At 44.0% G+C, this 17,759-nt stretch overlaps 1 protein-coding gene across 4 annotated transcripts; it reads right to left on the bottom strand.

Moving 5' to 3' along the window:
• Positions 1–2,711: 2,711 nt before the first annotated feature.
• On the bottom strand, positions 2,712–17,699 carry STRA8 (stimulated by retinoic acid 8). Of its 4 annotated transcripts, none has more exons than XR_011723772.1 (10): positions 17,584–17,699; positions 16,816–17,013; positions 15,029–15,104; positions 13,575–13,662; positions 13,044–13,196; positions 9,674–9,956; positions 8,357–8,433; positions 6,518–6,629; positions 3,316–3,530; positions 2,939–3,025 (listed from the first exon to the last, which is right to left on the bottom strand). XR_011723772.1 is itself a non-coding variant. In XM_071732930.1 (9 exons), exons 2-9 carry the CDS (start codon positions 17,005–17,007, stop codon positions 2,951–2,953), a joined length of 1,056 nt encoding a protein of 351 aa, XP_071589031.1. In that variant the 5' UTR covers positions 17,008–17,013; positions 17,584–17,699; the 3' UTR covers positions 2,712–2,950. The 4 variants fall into 4 exon arrangements, 2 of the variants coding, with proteins under 2 accessions (XP_071589031.1, XP_071589032.1); XR_011723773.1 differs by having other exon boundaries at positions 13,575–13,659; XM_071732930.1 differs by lacking the exon at positions 3,316–3,530 and having other exon boundaries at positions 2,712–3,025.
• Positions 17,700–17,759: the final 60 nt, after the last annotated feature.

Raw genomic sequence — 17,759 nt, 5'->3', positions numbered from 1 at the left:
TGCACCACAGTGACACAGCTTCTGTTTATTTGCTGCTTAAGAAAAACAAATGAAAATCAGAGGATCCTCAAGTGTAAAACTGAACATTTGAGGTTGTTTCAAAGGTTTTGGAGTGTCTGAAGAACAAGAAGGTACTTGTCAGCTCTATTACCCTTTGTTCTACTGTTGTGTCCTGAGCACAGCAAGACTTAGGGATTTCAACCAGATGTGGGGTGACCCTGCTCACTGATCTGCAGAGAGGCAGACAGCTAATTGGGAAGTCCAGGCAGATGCTCCCACTCTTCTGGGCAAGGAGACCTGTATGGATATTTGCTTGTACCAAGGTGCACTGGCTCTAGAACAGCTCATCAGAGGCTCATTTTCATAGCTTTCTCACAAAATGTCACCAGTGGAGTAGGTTTGCTCTACATTATGCTCTCTATGTTGTACAATGAGGGGCTGCCCTGATGCAGCAAGCTGTAATCAAGTGCATCTAATCCTGCCTTGCCTCATTTAGCTTGGTCTGCCCAAGCCCCCACAGCAGCCAAACCTCCACTGATGCTTTCCCGTTTCTAACTCCTCCCTTCCTGCTGCCTTTTCTGCCTCCAGTTCCTTGTCACGGCCTTGCCACAGTAGCCTGCTAGCCAGCATTTTCCAGATTTTTTTCATGAGAAGTTTCCATCAGACCAACCACCGAGCACCGCGTGAAGCGGTACCCACACACAGGCAGCAGCAGAGCTCAATTCCCTGAGCCACCTCCCTGCCAAGGCAGAACAGACCTCACATGTGACAGGGCAGAACAGCCACTGTCTGTCTAGGGCTGGCTCTGCAGGAGAGGAAAGTGCCTTCCCTTGTCACACACAGGCCTGTGGCTTCATAAACCAGGATCGTGTGACAGGAAGAACCAAAGTAATGTGCTCTTCATCTTCTCCTTAATGCTGTTCCACCTCCCCCAAAGCCTGCAGCCATCTGGAGGAGTTATTATTTTCCCATTACCTGGACACACCTGTGGTTTCACACTGATGTTCAGGTCAGTCTTGACCTCAAACTATCCTGGTGAAGCATCAAAAGCTCTGACATGTGATGATCAAGGGAATGCATCTACACAGCATATGGAGTCCATTCAAAGCTGTCTCCTCTGGTAGGCAGCAGGCTTAAAGTAATTTGAAAATGAAATATTCTGCTGTTTAACTTCTGTTCGGTACTGTCCTTCAAAGGTGAGGATGAAAGGCTAAAAAAAGGTGGGTTGTTCTTGAACATTACTTAGTCCCATGGCTGCCCTTGCCAATCTTGCCAAGTTTGACCCCAACTGATGCAGTAATTAAGATGGACGTGGTAGAATCATTAATGTAACACAACTCACCAAATGTTTTGTGGCAAATGGTATTAGAGATGAGTGACGTCTGTAAATTTCTACACGTAAAAGTTTGTAGAATGAGTAGCCTCAAAGCCTCAACACTGAGGAAAACTATTTCCTCCCCCCACCCAAGCTACACTATGATAAGAAAACAAAGGCAGAACAGTTAATGCAAACACTTATTTGAAATACGTATGGATGTTTCTAAAGGAACTAGCTAAAGGAACAAATTATTTGACCTTGGATCACCTGCAGAGTCTGTACATGCATTTCAATAAGCACGTGGCCCAGCCCCCAGACTGCCCAAGGACTGCACATGCTTGGCATTTTGGAATGTGAGGGTGAGGAGGAGGAGGGAGTGTCAGGATTGTTTATAGCCTCAAAGAAATGACACCCTGTACACGAGGCACACTAGAATAGCCAGGGAAAGCCTGGGCTGCACCCCAGAGAACTGAGAGGGGCTCTTAAACACAATCAGGATCTGCAATTAGAGACACCTCCCCTCCCCCCCCCCTTTCCAAACATCCAGCCTGGCAAACATCCACCTGGGAGCACTACCACAGCCTCAGCTGCAGGGATAGAAGGTTCTCTGGAGGGATTGTTCTCCCCTGGTACTTCAGTACTAGTCTCTACACGTGTTCATTTGAACACAGCTGCATGTACCATGCTCTTATCTACATTCCAAGGGAGTGTTGGGCCACAGCCCAGTCCTCATTGATTCAGCCTGGCTGCTGAAGACTGATGGATACCTGGGCATGCCAGCTTTAATTTAGATGTTAAACCAAGACTTTTAGCCTTTCTGTTTGTGATGGCTGTTAGCATGACCTCAGCATAATAACTGTCAGAACAGAATTTGTTCAAATCTGCAGAGAGCCCCCAGTGATAGCTCAAGAGATGTGAAGGGTTTTATTCATGTTCACAGAATTTTTAATTTCAAGGGACTATCTGAGCAGCACTACTCATCAAGCAATGAGATGTGGCAGAAGAACACAGGGCTGCTCACTCAGCTTTATACACTTAGTAGAAGTAAATAATTCGAAGTGTATTATTGTGCCTACACCCCCCTGGGCAATTGGGAGTGGGTGTCCACTGCTGTTGTCATCGTAAAGAGATGGAAGAGCCTCATCTCACTCTGTGAGGAATTCCTCCTCTCGTTGTCAGCTAAAGCTGAAAAAATTGCACAGAACAAGTAATCGCTGCCACGACACTGTGATTTCTGCAGGTTGCATTTTGGGATCTGCATGCAGACTTTCCCTGGTGTGTCCTCTTTGCAGCTCTTTCACAACTTATCCCAGGAAAGGTCACCCAGCTGCACATCCCTCAGTTTACTTGGGAAGTGAGGTTAAGCATTAAGAAGCGAGACAGGAGTATTTCTTAAGATTTTATAAATATCTGAAACCTGGAACTTTTAAAGGCATACATTATGTAACTGATGTATCAAGAAGCGCTGATGAGAGAACGGAAAGTGAACAGGAACAAACTCCTTTAACACGGTGCCTTTAACACAGTGCCTCCACACTCTGCCCAGAGAGGTGCTTCAGTGATAGAGGTGCAGTCTCTTCACGTGCCTGGTGAGCCTGGCAACGCTTGGCAAGACTTTGGCAGAGACACTGTTTAAAAATCTTCATCATCGAAGGTCTCGGTGCATCTCAGCATCACAGTCTCATAATCGAACTGAAGATCTTCTTCCTGAAAGCCCCCCCACCAAGTCAAGCGGGATTAAAAACCACAGGAGTTGATTGGGTTTCAAATAGACAGTGGGTTGGCTGCTTGGTCAAGTGCTGACATGTGTCAGCTTATGCACCATGAGCTCTCCTTCCTCCCTAAATCAGCAACCAGCACTTGTCAAGTGCCCAAGGTGCCTGATGAAGAATGGCTCAAATTTTCAACTGATTTCTAAACTCACAGGGCTCCCCCCTGTGTCTATTTACATAATCTAGACAGCTGTTACTGACTGTAGTACTTAGTGGGTCACATACCAGGCTCTGAGGATATGAGAGCTTCTTTGAGCCCTTAACCACTACTGACTTCAGGCTTTGCTGCTCTTTTAGCAACAGAAGGAAATGGTCTTCTTTTTCACCAGCTTCCAGAATAAGTGGCTCTCAAGAAATCAAAGTCTAGGAGATGAAAGTGTTTGTTGCTGCAGTCCATCCAGTCCACCTTCTGCATTGATGCAAGACTCTTTAGGGCGAGACTGCTTTTAAAAATAGGTACTGTTTAAAAAAATGTATAGCTTAAGGAGCACTAAATCCCATTTGCTTTCCAAGTGACTCATCTAAAATCCATAACTTTAAAAGTGTGCCCTTGAAGAAGCAAAGGTGCTCAGTGCTATTGAGAGAAAAGCCCCATTGACTTTCATTTAGATACTGTAAAACCTCTAGATGTCAATCTAAATTAATTCTTTACTGCCTTTGCTGAAGCTCTTCTGACGTGTCGTTAAGACAACAGCTCTTGAAAAATGTCAAGACTGCTTAACTAATCTCATGCTCAGAAATACTTCTCTACCGTGTACCATGGAAGCACATTCCTATTCTCATTTTTGGGGTCACTCTCCTATTACGAGTGGCCCCCTCTCTGCTTGTCCAAATTACTTCCTCCCTCTTCTTTTGTGAGTCTTTCTCAAGCATTTGATACCAGTGGGGTGAATGCCCTTGGGAGCCTTGAGGGTGAGGGCAGCAGCTCAGAAGAAGCTGCACTCCATGGATGTGTGACTACGAAATGGTGAACATACCCAATCAGACAATAGGACTTAATAACTGGGGAGTTAACCAGAAATGGTGTAACACTGGCATGTAGGGATCAACAATAAAACCCATCACCCCATCAGCTCTGCAGACAAAAGGAAAGGAGACCATAGATTGCCTTTCCTTTTTCTGCCGGGTGCATCATCACATGCCTCACCTTAGTACTGCACCTGCCACCCACCTCTGTATCTTCTACAAGGGATGTGCACAGTGCACTAGGACATCACTTTATCCTTGGGATAATTTATGCCAGCACTGCCCAAACTTGTGGGCTAGTGATGCACCAGCACAGGCATCACAACAGGGGAAGGACTGGCAGGAGTCCAGGCACACCCACAAAGTGCAGAGGAAGGGTTTCTCCTTTCCCTGTCTGAGTAGCCCAATTTCTGGACTAAGGTATGGAGCCTACACTGAGCACTCTGCTGCTGCCTGAGTTGGTGTGTTTCAGGATAGCTGTAACAGCTCCTATCCCTGTTCTGCAACCACTTCCATAACTACCTCTATCTGTTTGCTTTGAATGGAGCTGAATTTCTGCTGTCAAAAACAAAAAAAAATCTGTCAGTCTTTTTTTTTTGACTCTTGGCCTCTTGGCAGGACCTTATAGATGTGCTGTACTGCAGTTATCTAAACCCAGACAGATTGTGATCTTCACATCATCAGTACTTTCTAGCCTGAGTGACTTGTGCTCAAACTCCCTTTTTATTGTCTTATCACAGAGAACTCAAAGTTCCTGCATAAAAGAAACATGGGCCTTCCTTTGGGACCCACAGAGCTCAGTCAACTGGCAATATGGAGGATGGAGTAAGCACTTCACTTCTTTTGCTGTCCATCTTTCCTATCATTCTTATCCTCCTAGTATTATTTAAATGTCCCTCTTTAATGCTTGAAAGAGGCACTACTTCTTCTCAGACCACCTCATCTAGAAACTGGGAGATAGACTTGGGCTGACATGTAACAACACACTCCAAGCAGAAGGACTGTGTGGAACCAGCTAATGCTGCCAGGCATGACATTCATAAAAGAAATTTAAAACTGGAAAATACTGCATCTTGCCTAAAACTCTTCTTACTTTTCTAGGCGTGGTCATTTATATAAACACAGGAAGAGCTCTGCTTTTACACAGAGCACAGCCTGTGCAGATCTGTGCCTGGTCTCTGACAACAGCCAGGAGTGGATGTTTAGATAAAAAGTACAAGAATTGTGCAGGTGTTTCACAATATATGCTCCCACAACTGTGCTGTGAGTACATTTTGAGCTATGAATTGTATCTGGATCTTCAGATTTAGTAACTGCTAATGGATTGATACCCCCGGAGTTAAATCTGTTAATCTGCACATGTAAGTATTTTTTATTATGTTATTTTTCATTTAATTGAATGCTTTCTATTTTTTTCTGGCATTAGACACAATGGATAATCCCTCTGTGTACCATTTAGGAGCAAAATTCTCTCAAGGCACCCCTGAGTCTTTTCTGCAGAAGGGTCCTAGTCTAGCAGCTTTTTAATGCCTTCTGCTGTGCCTGATGCCATTCTCTGCACCCCCTCCAGTGCTCCTGTCTCCCTGCAATGGGGGGGACCAAATGGCACGCAGCAGTCACTATGTGATAGATTCAGATAGTGGTGCAACACTAGTTTCTGCTTTGTTCCCTGCCCCAGTTACCCCTCATCACAAACACTCTACTTCCTTCAAAGGGGCATCTGCTCAAGTAACTGAGAGTAGGTGGAAGTCAGGCTAAAGCAAACAGCAAAAGGCATGGCTACCGTGGTGGTGCATTTGACTCTGATCCCAAACAAGCATGCTCTTGCTGAGGACATCCCCCTTTTGGGGGGTCCATCCATCCTCTACCTGTGTGGAAGCTCTGTTCCACCTCCTTGGCAGGAGGGCAAGAGCAGCACTGGAAACAAAATGACTTCTGGCTCAGTAAACCAGCAAGAGTAGCCTGAGGTTAAGAGGCAGCTCAGCAGCTGTTAAGGAGCTCTTATAAGAACGAGCAACCTACCCCTAGGGACTGCCAGGGGAGGGCTCAGGGCAGGGGACCTGGCACCCAGACAAGCAGAAGGTGCTCCTACTGAGCTCGGAATGAAGCAGCTGGGGCTTAATGGAGAACTGCAATGTGAACTTTGCCTGCTCCCATGAGATCACTCAAGCTTTTCCACAAGGAAGTTTCATGCGAAAAATTAAAAAAAACAACAGCCCATCCTCATGCCGTTTGCCATTTTGAGTAACACTTTAAGCAATAAGAACCCTTCACACTTTGCCTTTTAAAAAGGCAATCCTACTGACCTTTCGGAATGACAGATCTGAAGTGATGAATGGCCAAGTTCTAATTTTTAATGATTTTGGACAATATGATCAGAAATACAGAAAGCAGAAGTCCCTTTCTGACTATAACAGAAACACATTGCTCCTTCTGTAAGGAATCCTTTGGCAAACCTTACCTTGCAAAACTGTGTATTAGCAAAGAAGAGGCTTTTCAGGAAGTCAGTGATCTGCAGGTAGAGTCTGTGGTGATCCTCGGGATTCTCAGAAGTGGAGTCTGCAAATAGAGAACTGAAAATGGAATCAGATACTATAATTAATTTCCTGTTCCCACATTTCTCCTCCTACTTACCTTTTCTCCTCCACATTTTACTTATAAATTAAAAAGAGGCAAACTGTTTTCAAGATTATTCTGATATTAAAGGAAATAGCCAAGGAAGATGGGGTGGTGGTAGTGGTGAATATGCTGACAAGATACTGTCTAACCAATGCAAGGGAGCTATGAAAGAACAGAGAACAGCAATACAAGAAATCAGTATCACAACAGAGATCCACTATAGTAACACTGCTTGGTATCCACAGCTATAGTAACACTGTTTTGGCAAAAAGTATATATCCATTATATAAAAGAGCAAGAGCAAAAATGGTTTGTTTGGTAGCGTGTTTTGTAGAATTGTTCAGAAGAGCAGCTTTGACCTATTTTGTAAAGTTTTTGAGTGAATGCATTAACGTGTGGTCATGAAATGCCAAACTAGCTATCAATGGCAGGTTTGTACTCAGGTAGCAGGTAACTTTGTCTAAAATCCAAAATACTCATTCTGGACCTCACCTCTATTTTTCTACTGGGATTTTACAAAGTAAAATCACACCTCTGTCCGCAGTTAAAAGGCACAGAGTGATAGGGCAGGAAGGGAACAGGATAAATGCTGATTACTGAAATACTAATCTAATTTGGGACTTAAAACAGATTGCAAAGATGATGGCAATACATGGCAGTATTAACGAATATTTAATCTTCTTTTTGATGCAAGCAGCAACTGTGAGCTAATAAATGTTATTTAATGGACATGTATTTGTTAAGCTTTATTATGAATTTAAGTATATTCTGATCAACAACTAAAACAGCTTCATTTCCATTCATTTGGTTCGGGAAGTGCAAGGGGGAATGGAGATAAAAGAGAGGAAGAGATTCACACTAAAAAACTCTCTAAATAAAGACAAATGAGTAGTAAGCAGGATTTAAAAAGAGCAGACTAAAGACTCTATTTGCAAAGAGAAACAATTCTAATGAAGACTAAGTAGGAAGAATGCATAAAAGATGAGTCATAATGTGATTCTCCTCCTGAGGAAAGCAACCCTTTTCTTTCTTTGGTCTACTAGGAAAAATCAAAGGCAGTGCCAGCTTTGTATCTGACGTTCTCTTTTAGGTAACTTATCTGACCTGCAGAGGAAACAGATGTTATTATTTAATAGGTCTTGTGTTTCTTTGATGTTGCTCTTCAGGTCAAACAGACTTCAGCTTGATCACTGCCTTGTGATGGAATGAGTGGACTTGAAAAAGGTAAGGGAGACAATGTTAAAAAATTATCATTTTGTCTCATCAAGTGAGAGTACAGTTTATGATTAGCTGACTTAATATCCAGGGCATCATGGTCCTCATAGTCTTGGTAAGAGAAAGGAAATCACTGCAAATATTGTAATTTGAAAAGATGGCAAGCTGTTCAGAGTGGTGAAGAAAATCAGAAGGATCCAAATTATCCTAAAATGATGAGGTGCTCTTACTCCATGATTTTTGCTGATTCTGCTGTAAATACCTACGAATAATTTCATTTTTGCACCTTAAAATACTGTATTATTCTGAGTACAATTGCTGGAGGCTGCTATTCTAACAACTTACTAAAAATCAGGCACAAAAAAAGGAAGCTAAACTATGGCCTTACTCCCCTGCAAACTTGTGGAATACTGACGAGGGGCTATTAACTTCTCTGCCTAGCAAAAGGAGTGAGTTTGTAATTTACCTCTGGCTAGACATTCTCTGAGTCTCACTTCTGCCAAGGAAACCAGCAGCAACATCAAACGCATCTTCAAGCATTACCTATCAGAGAAAACACTTCAGATGTCAACATATCCAGGCACCTAAACTTTTTACCCAGGGCATACGTTTTAATAGCAAAGTCTTTTAAGTTTCTTTGCATTTAACAGGTGTTAACAGCTAGAGTAAATCAAGAAGGTTTTGGGAAGACAGGAATAATAAGGAACAGCTACATTTTGTGACTAGGAACACAGGTTTAGTCCACTCCCTTAGGCCTGTGCTTCAGCCTCTAGGAATTAGACTTAATATTACAACTCTCAAAAAAAAACAGTGAGAAAAACCCATGAATTGTATCAGAGCTTTAGAGACTTGACTATGGGCTGCTGCTTATGGCTTGAGATCTCAGCTGTACCAGTCACTCTCCCCAAATCTGATTCCAGTGTGTGTGTCCTGGTTTTCAAAGGAGTTTAGATGCTCATTAGTTCACCCTGCCATAATGCAGTTCATATATTTTGTGTGCCAGAAAGTTCTGTACATGCAGCATCCCTATGGCACTTCCTAAGGATGTCAGTAATGTGAGTTGTGTCCTGTAACTCATCTAGAACTTGTTTTAATTTTACTGATATGCTAAAGCAATTCACTTATATACTAAAGGTGGACATCTGTCCCTCCCTTGCAGTTAATAAAATTACACACGTGTCTTTGAGAACCTAGTTCCTTAGGTAAGCAGTGCTCCAGGAACATTTTACAAATAGTTGGCTGTTACTTCACCTCTTTATAAAAAATGTCCTGGTCGACCAGTGACTGACTTTTTGGCTCTGTAGTCATTAGCCCTGAACTACAAATACTTTCTCCTTTCTATCAAGTGCTTTGATGAAAAAACAAAAAAATAACACCTGGCCCAAAACACAGCAGGGCTTGGCAAAGTGGGTATTCTTCCTGGATTTAGCTCCTTGGGAGAGTTTGCAGAGCACAGTAACTATAATTCTCATTCCTGCTCCCTCCCCTTGGAGGAAGTTAAAGCAAATTTAATTGTTACTTACCACAGAAACTCTACGGGTCAGTGGACACCAGCAGCATTACTACCACCACACTCCTATAGCTTGCTAAGTATCTTACCAAGAGAGAATATGGTGCAGACATTTACTCAAGGACTGCTTATTGTCTCCACTTAGGCATTCAAGTGGTCTTGGGAAAAGCTTAATTACAACTACTCTATGTTTCCAATTAAGGCTTCGGAGCCCATTAGCAACTGAAGGCTTGGAGTTTCAGAGGCTGCTGATGAGTGTTACTGAGCACTTACTTCCTCTGGTGTGGAGACTGAGGAACCGCTGGCTTCCTCACTGTTACCTCGGCTGTCCCTCACACTACCTTCAGGGCATGCAGGCTCTTGGCAAGCATCCTTAGGCTCCATGAGGAAATCTCTCTGGCTACAGTACTGCAAGATGCTGTCCCTCCTTTCTTCAGAAAGCTCTTGCCAGAGGTTGGAAATAGCTGTGGAGACCTCAGGAAGAGGCACCTCCCCAGTGCAAACAATTCCATGCTCTATCAGCAGGTCGACTGTGTGCTTATAAAAATACAGGTATCTGTAATGAAAGGAAAGGGAGCACCTCTTAAGACGAGGCAGCCACCTACTGTAAATCAGCAGGAGACTGGGGAGTAGCTCTGATTCATAACTACTTCATTGACACCCCACTCAAAGACTTCAAACAATTATTGAAGGTTGCCCAATGCTGTTTGAAGATTTTAGCAGCTCTGCTCTGCCAAGATTTCAACTGTGCAAGGCAGGCTCCAGCCACAGCCTCAGCAGGACTGCCTCACAACAGAAGTTTCAGGCACTGCAGGCTCCACTTGTAGCAGAGGCAAACCTCATTCTGGCATTTAATAAATTTTGAGTTACTTGCCTTTGTATCCTGAGCCTTTTACACTGCAAGTCACTTCTTACACTCCCTGCTGTCATCACACTACACTTAAAAGCCCTGGGTGAGGTCACATCCTGCCATATAATGTACTATACATGCAGATGGAAAGAGACGACTTCAGGTCTTGGATGCTGACTTAAATAAGCACGGGACCTCAATTTCCTCCATTTTACATCAGAGGAAATGCATCCCAAGGGATGACTTCTATGCAGCCTGTGGTGAAACTGGTAACTGAACATAGGTGTTGTAATTCCAACACAGTGAGTAAATCTCAGAACCAACCTCCTTCTTCTGTTACCATTGTGTGGCACAGTGAGCCAGGTATAATAATGTCTATTTTGGACAGCAGCACTGAAGATTATTTTACATTTCTTAAGAGCTTAGAGTTTCTCAGATGAAAATAATAAGACCAAAGGAGTGCAAACCAAAGCTCTATCAACAGCAGCCATTGTTACTAAGTTTGGGCTCAAAATGTTTCTTTGGAAGATGTCCCAAATGAGCAATTTCCTGATTAACTGAACAATATTGCTTGGAAAAGTAACTCATAAGAATTAAGGGTTTTTTGGTTTTTTTGTGGGTTTTTTTAAGTTTTATTTTATATTTGTTACTGCAAAGCAATACTGAAAATCTTAAGACAATTGTGCACATGTGCATAAACATGTTTAAACTCCAGTTTCCATACTCTTAAAGTATTTTCCACCATTGCTAGAGACAAAATACTGGAATGGAAATAAGTGCTCTCATAAGGTACTGTGCTCACCAAGGAGCCTGGATATCTAGCTTCAAACAAAAGATCTGGAGCTTCTCAAACAGCAGAATATGAATCACCATTAGAAATTAAGTTTGAACCATAGCTCAACCATTTCCTCCCCAGCTGGAAGGACACAACTGCATTTTGCATAGGACAAAAAAACCCAAACTTGTGTGGCCCTACCATAATAGCTTCTAATGCTGGACATTTAAAAAAAAAAAAAAAAAAAAAAAAAAGAAACAGTCAATTGAAGCTCAAAGCATTTCTGATGCTGCATAAATAATGGGATCAGACAATCACTAAGAGGCTGTTATTTTCTTTGCTGAAGAGTCCCTATTGTTTTATGCCTGTTATAAAATATCCTTTTTTGGAGAAGAATTAGCTATGAACCAACTGCAGTCTGACATAAAACTGTGGGATAAGTGCCAGAGCCCACACAGGATAGGCCCTGGTCTACCTTGTCAGAGAAGAAGGGAAAGTCAGGTGTCTATGGCTCTGTCGTGCAGCCTTTGCTGAAACAGAGCTTCCCCTTGAAAAATCTTGATTCAGCACATTTCAAGGTCTCGTAAATGATGCTTTGCTACAGCCACCTCTGGTTCTTACAAGAGCAAAGGCAGAACAATTGCAGGAGGCTGGTGCCATCTGCTGGCTCAGCTGCTGTCTCATTGTGATGAAAAACTCAGTAATCCAAGGGAATTTTATAAAAAAACACCAGTTCAAAGCAAATGAGAAGGGACTGTGAATTTTTTTGTTTATGGCCGTGATGCTGTGGATTCTCCTGCACTGCATATTCTTAATTCTGAAATAGGGTAAAATTGCCTCTTCTTCATGGTACAGGACAGATTAGACATCCACCTGTTTCTCAAATCTCAATTAAACGATTACTCATCCTTTTGGAAAAGCACTCATGACCTCTAAGTACCTCCTGGTGCTGTCTGAAAGCAAGGGGAACAGCATGAGGAATAACATGCTCCGTCTTAAGATATTGGTAACTTGGGGAAAAAAACCAGCAATTTCACCATTAGGACCCGAGATTAAAATGCACAGACCACCGACATGAGAACAGTGGTCTGTGATTTTTAGGTCCTGCATCAGGCACTTAGAAGCTGATCCTAAAGTGATTTACAGACTCACACCTGTCATTTAAGTATTTAAGTTCTCCTGCTCTCCCTGTAGTGTGCACACTTAGAAGAGTCTTCCAGACCACTGCCATTCCTCAGCCTCCAGGCTGAGCACTGAATCATCTTCCTTTGTCTCATCCAGCCTTACCCTGCTCTGATCCCAGGAAAAAAAAGTACTCAAAGATGCCAGCAGCTAAGGGTCTCTTTCTGGAAGGGGAACAGTGCTCAAACTCCTAAAAGCAATGTCAGTGGAGCATGAAGTCATTGTGGGGAAAAACTATTTGACTGCCTTTGGCTCCTGCACGTTCCCAGAACATGTACAGCCAGACTCTTGAGAATTGCAACTGGTGCAACAATTCCTACATTCCTAAAATCTATTTCCATTGCAAGGGTACAACTTGATAGTGGTAGCAATACCACAAACACACAGGGACACCTCATGCTGCTGTGTAAATCATTCTAGATGAATAACCTCCTGCTTCACCCAAGCTTGCCTGTTACACCCCAGCTGTTGCTAGGTGTGCTGCATCTTACTCTGTGAGCTGTCTGGACTGTGGTCATGTATGGCCATGCAGGGACTGATGCAGCTGAAAAAGTTCTTGCTTTTGCTTGAGGATGGGTGGAAAATCCTCAAGGATTCCAAAGCTTGGAGTGGTGGGGGCTGTTATGATGCTGGAAGTCCATTCAACATGCAGGTCACGGGCAAAGGACATGGGAGGTGCTCAGCTCCCTCCATCACCAGCAGAGCCAAAGTTGCTGGCATAAGGTTTCTGCAAAGCAGATGCAGACTCCAGCAGGGCTGCACGAACAGCAGCAACAGGATGCATGGTGTTGATGCAAACAAATTAAAAAAACAAAGACAACATGGGGTGCACCTACCGTTCAAATTCCACCAGATCCGGGGATGGAGTGTCTGGAGACTGGATAAATTCGGGCTTCTCATCCTTGACCATTGTTTGATTTTCACATTTTTGACTCAAATACCAGTTGGTAGAGTCACTCTCACTCACAGCTTCTGAGCCTGATGCAGTGCTGAAAAGGACACGGAAAAAAGTCACATGAACAGCACCTGAACTGGATTAATAAGGCCCTTGTCATGGTCACTCCAGAGTCTAGGGTCACCCTTCCCAAGCTCCCCTTCTCCTCCTTTTGCTTTCCAGGCAAATGAGAAGTCCTTGGTGGAGATAAGCTACACAGAAGGGAAAGGAAACACATGTGCTGACTGGATATTAGACCAGCAACATATCTAGAGTGTTAGTGTGCCGTATGGGATTACAGGCGCCCAGGGGAAATCTCATCTTTTCATGATGAAAGACCTCTGCTTGGAAATTCAGTAACAATGACAAAAAATCTAGGACAGAAGCAAGGGGAAATCATTATCAGCTTTCCGTGACTGGTAGAATCCCTTACCTTTGATTGCTGAAGTACTTCTTGACATATTCCTCTCTGACTTCCTCCAAGCTGGATGGGTTCCCATCCTCCAGACTGAAGGAGTCTGCTGTCAGCAGAAAGGTTACTGTCACCAATCAGTGGTGCTTTCGGTTTCTCCCTCACCCTCAGCCACAATCAAACTGAGAGATTTCAACAACTGGTCCTTCAAGACCCATAGCTTTGTATTAGGTGATGTGAAAAGAGACACCTCTGTCTCTCTTACAATATAATGAGCAATATAGTAAGAGTTTATTATCATTGACAAACTCAGAACCAATGTTTTTTTCCTAACACTGTTCTGAAAGAACTGATGGTGAAAAACAGGAAATCAAAGTGCAGGCAAGCACCAGTCAATACAGTATTTTCTGACTGCCATATAATGACCAAATTGCAAGTAAACCCTCCTGACAAGCAACCTGTGCTTCACAAGCAGTATGAATGGAAAATATGAAATATGAAGCAAATATGAAGTAAAAAAATTGAATACAAGGGGAAGTTTACCTTCAAATTTTCCTCATCTAGCCTCGCTGCTTGTTATGCCTTTGATTTTGCTCTACCAAACTGTTCCTTCTACCTGTGAATGACTTTTATTGGTTCAGAGGAGACTGCTCAATTTTGAGAACTTCTGGAAGTTTTAATGCAAATTATAGGAGGTGCGAGTTGCATGAAAAGCAACTTTTTTTCTAGATGACAGTAATTTGGGCACTTGAAGGGATATACAACTAAGTCCAAAGTCTCTGCCCTGTCATCCCCCAGTCCTACTTGCTGCCAGTGGAGACCCTGGCCAGGATCAGCACCTAGAAGTCACACTGACAAGGGCATGCAGCCCCAGTGGGACCTGCCTGAGCTGCCAACATGTTTCTATCAGAGCGAATTCTCAACTAGTCTTCCATCTCCTATGCTAGGAAACCCCCAGCAGCTTCTTTCCTTCTCCTTTACCCCACAGCCAGAGCCTGCTGTTCTGAAGCTGAAGCTCTGGGCTGTGCTTGGCTGGCAGTGCTGGGTGCCCGTGATGGCTGTGGATGCTCCTGTGCCACGTGGCTGTGTCCAGGAGGAGCACAGTGGGAGCCCAGTAGCACAGGCAGGGGACTCGTGCCAGCCCCACGCCCGCTGGGGGTGAAGAGGCAGCAGGGTGACAAGGACACCCTGCTTGAACAGCTGCCTGCCATGGGACAGCAGGAATTATTTGTTCCTTTCCTTCACCTGGCTGGGGAGAGGCTGGGCAGGAGTGACTGAGTCAGAGAGGGATTTCTGAGGTGCAGCACTTAGCGGTCAAGAGACTCTTGACCATCCCTTGCTTACTGCTGGAACTAAAGCCACAGTTGGCTCTGATGCTTTAATGGGCTCAGCCACGTACCTGTCTCTATTCAACAGATAAATACAAAAAACAAGTCCAGGCATTCTGTCCAAGGCAAGTACTTGCATATAGTTACCTTTCATCTCCAGCAAAGAACCCAAGGTTTGCTCCAGCTTCTGGATAGATTTCTTAGCCTTACGCAAAACCTGATACTAAACACAAGAAGAAATTAGAACTGGTTGCTCTCTGCCCTGACCAGATTCATATTTTGATGTGCCATGGTTGTTTTCTTCACTTTTTCTTCATTTTGATCTGCATTAAACTTGATGTCCCTGCAAAAACAATTACGTTGTTTCACCTGCTACCCTTATCTATATGAAAAGGAGGAAGAACTATTAATACCAGAACAAGCATATATAGAATATTAATATTTGGGTATACATTATGCAATACATACACACAGCACAGTCATATGCATATTTGCTACTTAACTCTGTTCTTCTTTCCTCAACAACTGGTCTTGTTTGGATCGTTGCCTTTTTTGGAGCATATACAGAATATGTTGCTGTGAAGCCTTGTTGGATGCCTACCAACTTCAGGCACAAGACTTTGCTAATCACTTCCCATGAGAATTTTGCTAGAAGAAGCCTTTGTCATGTTCTGCTCTCAGCTACACTGATGTAAACTGGAATAACTTCAGTGCTGCACATCATTTCTTCACAATTTACAGCAGGCATAACTCAGAACATGGCCAATGCATTTAAACATACACACCTCAAAAACAGTTAAAGATTTATGTGGTCGGTGAGACCATCCATGGTCACATTAGACTAAGAGGTCTACCTTGAAGAGCTTTCACACTGGGTATTTTAGCCAGACATAGAGCACTATCACTAAAAGCCAAGGCATATATTTAGGCTCTTGATGGTACTGAACATCCTTGGCCCCCAAAGGTCACACACAGGGCACATGATACTATGAAAAAGCAATTTTAAGAATGGGTATGTGAAGATAGTTACCTTCGACTAGACAAAACAAGTAGCTGTTTAGTCTTGTTTTCCCAAGACTAAGTCATGGTGACTTCAGCTTAACTTCATTTTGTTCAGAAGGGGGAAAAAAACCTCTTACTCAAACTGGGTAGGAGGTAAGGGGCTCTGCAGGCATAAGCCCCAGATAGCAGTATTTTGCATGTTCAGAGCCTCAAAGCCCTTTACAAGGAAAAACTCCTGTCCTAAACAGCCAATACCTGCTCCATTTTTTCAAACTGGAAAACTGAACTCAATCTAACTAAACTAACCTGTGGCACAGCTGAGGATAAAAGAACTGGTATTTATTCCTCTCCCTTAAGCATGGTAATATCCATCCTTTCAGTAACATTGTGGGTCAACCTCATCTTTATAAAGAATTCTGTTTTGATGAAACAGTTTCTTAGTTTAGTAAAGCCAAATGAACAGTACCAGTGGCTGGGTTTTTCCTGACTTGTTTTTCCAATGTCTTGAAGACAAGAGTGCATCTCATCAGGCTGAATGAACTACTCCCTCCCCTATACCTGTCCCTAAACTCTGACTTCATAGCAAATTTTCTCTGAACTCAAGATAACTTCATCATGGGATCCCTTGGTTTGTTTCCAAAACACCAGAAGAAGCCACAAAGCTATAAAGAAACTGAAAAAAAAAACCCCAAAAAACCCAACCAACCACAAGAAAAGCGCAGATAAGACACATGATAAACCCATGACCCAGACTAAAAGGCAAAGAATTTGCTTAGGCTGACCGGGCAGTTTTAAAGTAAACGAGTTCCAAGAAAGCTGCATGCAGTGAAATTACACACACGCCGGCACCCATAAAGATGCAGTGGGCATCCTGACAAACCTGGTTACATTTAAACAGACCCACACGCAGGGAAACAGCCACTGCTCCGCACCTTTGAGGCTGACTTGTCTGATTGGGATAAAACAGCTTCCCTCAAGTCACTGAAGAGTCTGGTCAGGGTGGCCCGGTGGCGTGCCTGTGACAAGCGCCGCTTTGCCACGCGGGGTTCTACCTCTTCCAGGTGTGTCAGGGGACCGGGGCTCACTCTGGCATGTGGCTTGCTACAGGCTCCAGCTGTCTCCATCAAAAGCTGCAATGCAACATTGACCTACACTAAATAAACAGAGAAGTGAAGAAGTCTGACAGCCTATGCAGTGGACAGAGAAGAAACACAAGTTCAGGGTGACATGTGACAAGGGCATCCCAGCTTGTTTTTCCATAGGAAATCGATGACTTTGGAAAATTTTCTTTGCTGAGGGATGCTATCTGAAAGTACTGACTAAAACCTCAGCCACTGCCTGTGTGACCCGAAGGACAAGCCTCCCACCTCCTGCACCCTTCCCTGCAGTGATTTTACTATTCTTTTCCATAGGCTCGGCTTCACGAAGCACCGAGACTCCTCCGCTCCCTCCGATGTCACTCAATGCCAGACTTCTTCACACCACCCCCACTTTTTTTTTTCCCCCCGAGTAACTCCGATGTTGCAGCAGGCAACGACACCAAACGAAAACATCTCTGAGAGGGCCAGATCCACCCCCAGCCAGGCCTGCTGCAGCCACCCCACCATCCTGACAGAGCCTAGGGCACCCGCCTGGGGAAATTCTTTCCCAGCAACCGGACCGATGGCAACGGACCGATGCGCCGCGCCCCGCCCCGTTACCGACGGCAGGCACGGTCAGAACGCCCGCCCCCGCTGTTTCTGCTGCAGCCGTGAGGATAAAGGCCGACCCGGGAAAGACAACCGGGGGCCCAGAACCGACACCTCCGGAGGACCAATCCCACCCTCCCTGCCCGCCCCGGCCCAACCCCGCTCCACCCAGACCCCGCCCATAGCGG

The sequence above is a fragment of the Heliangelus exortis genome, chromosome 1 (genome assembly GCF_036169615.1).
Source record: "Heliangelus exortis chromosome 1, bHelExo1.hap1, whole genome shotgun sequence".
In the NCBI taxonomy this organism is placed as follows: Eukaryota; Metazoa; Chordata; class Aves; order Apodiformes; family Trochilidae; genus Heliangelus; species Heliangelus exortis.
Note: the sequence above shows the minus strand (reverse complement) of the source record. Positions and strands in the feature narration are given on the sequence as shown.

Bases quoted from the DNA above. Each gene is read 5' to 3' on its own strand.
- STRA8 (XM_071732930.1), bottom strand. From the start codon at position 17,007: ATGGAGACAGCTGGAGCCTGTAGCAAGCCACATGCCAGAGTGAGCCCC. The intron at 15,105-16,815 runs GTGCGGAGCAGT...TCTTGTGTTTAG, and splicing joins CAGACAAGTCAGCCTCAAAG to TATCAGGTTTTGCGTAAGGC. The intron at 13,663-15,028 runs GTAACTATATGC...TTCTGCTGACAG, and splicing joins TTCTTTGCTGGAGATGAAAG to CAGACTCCTTCAGTCTGGAG.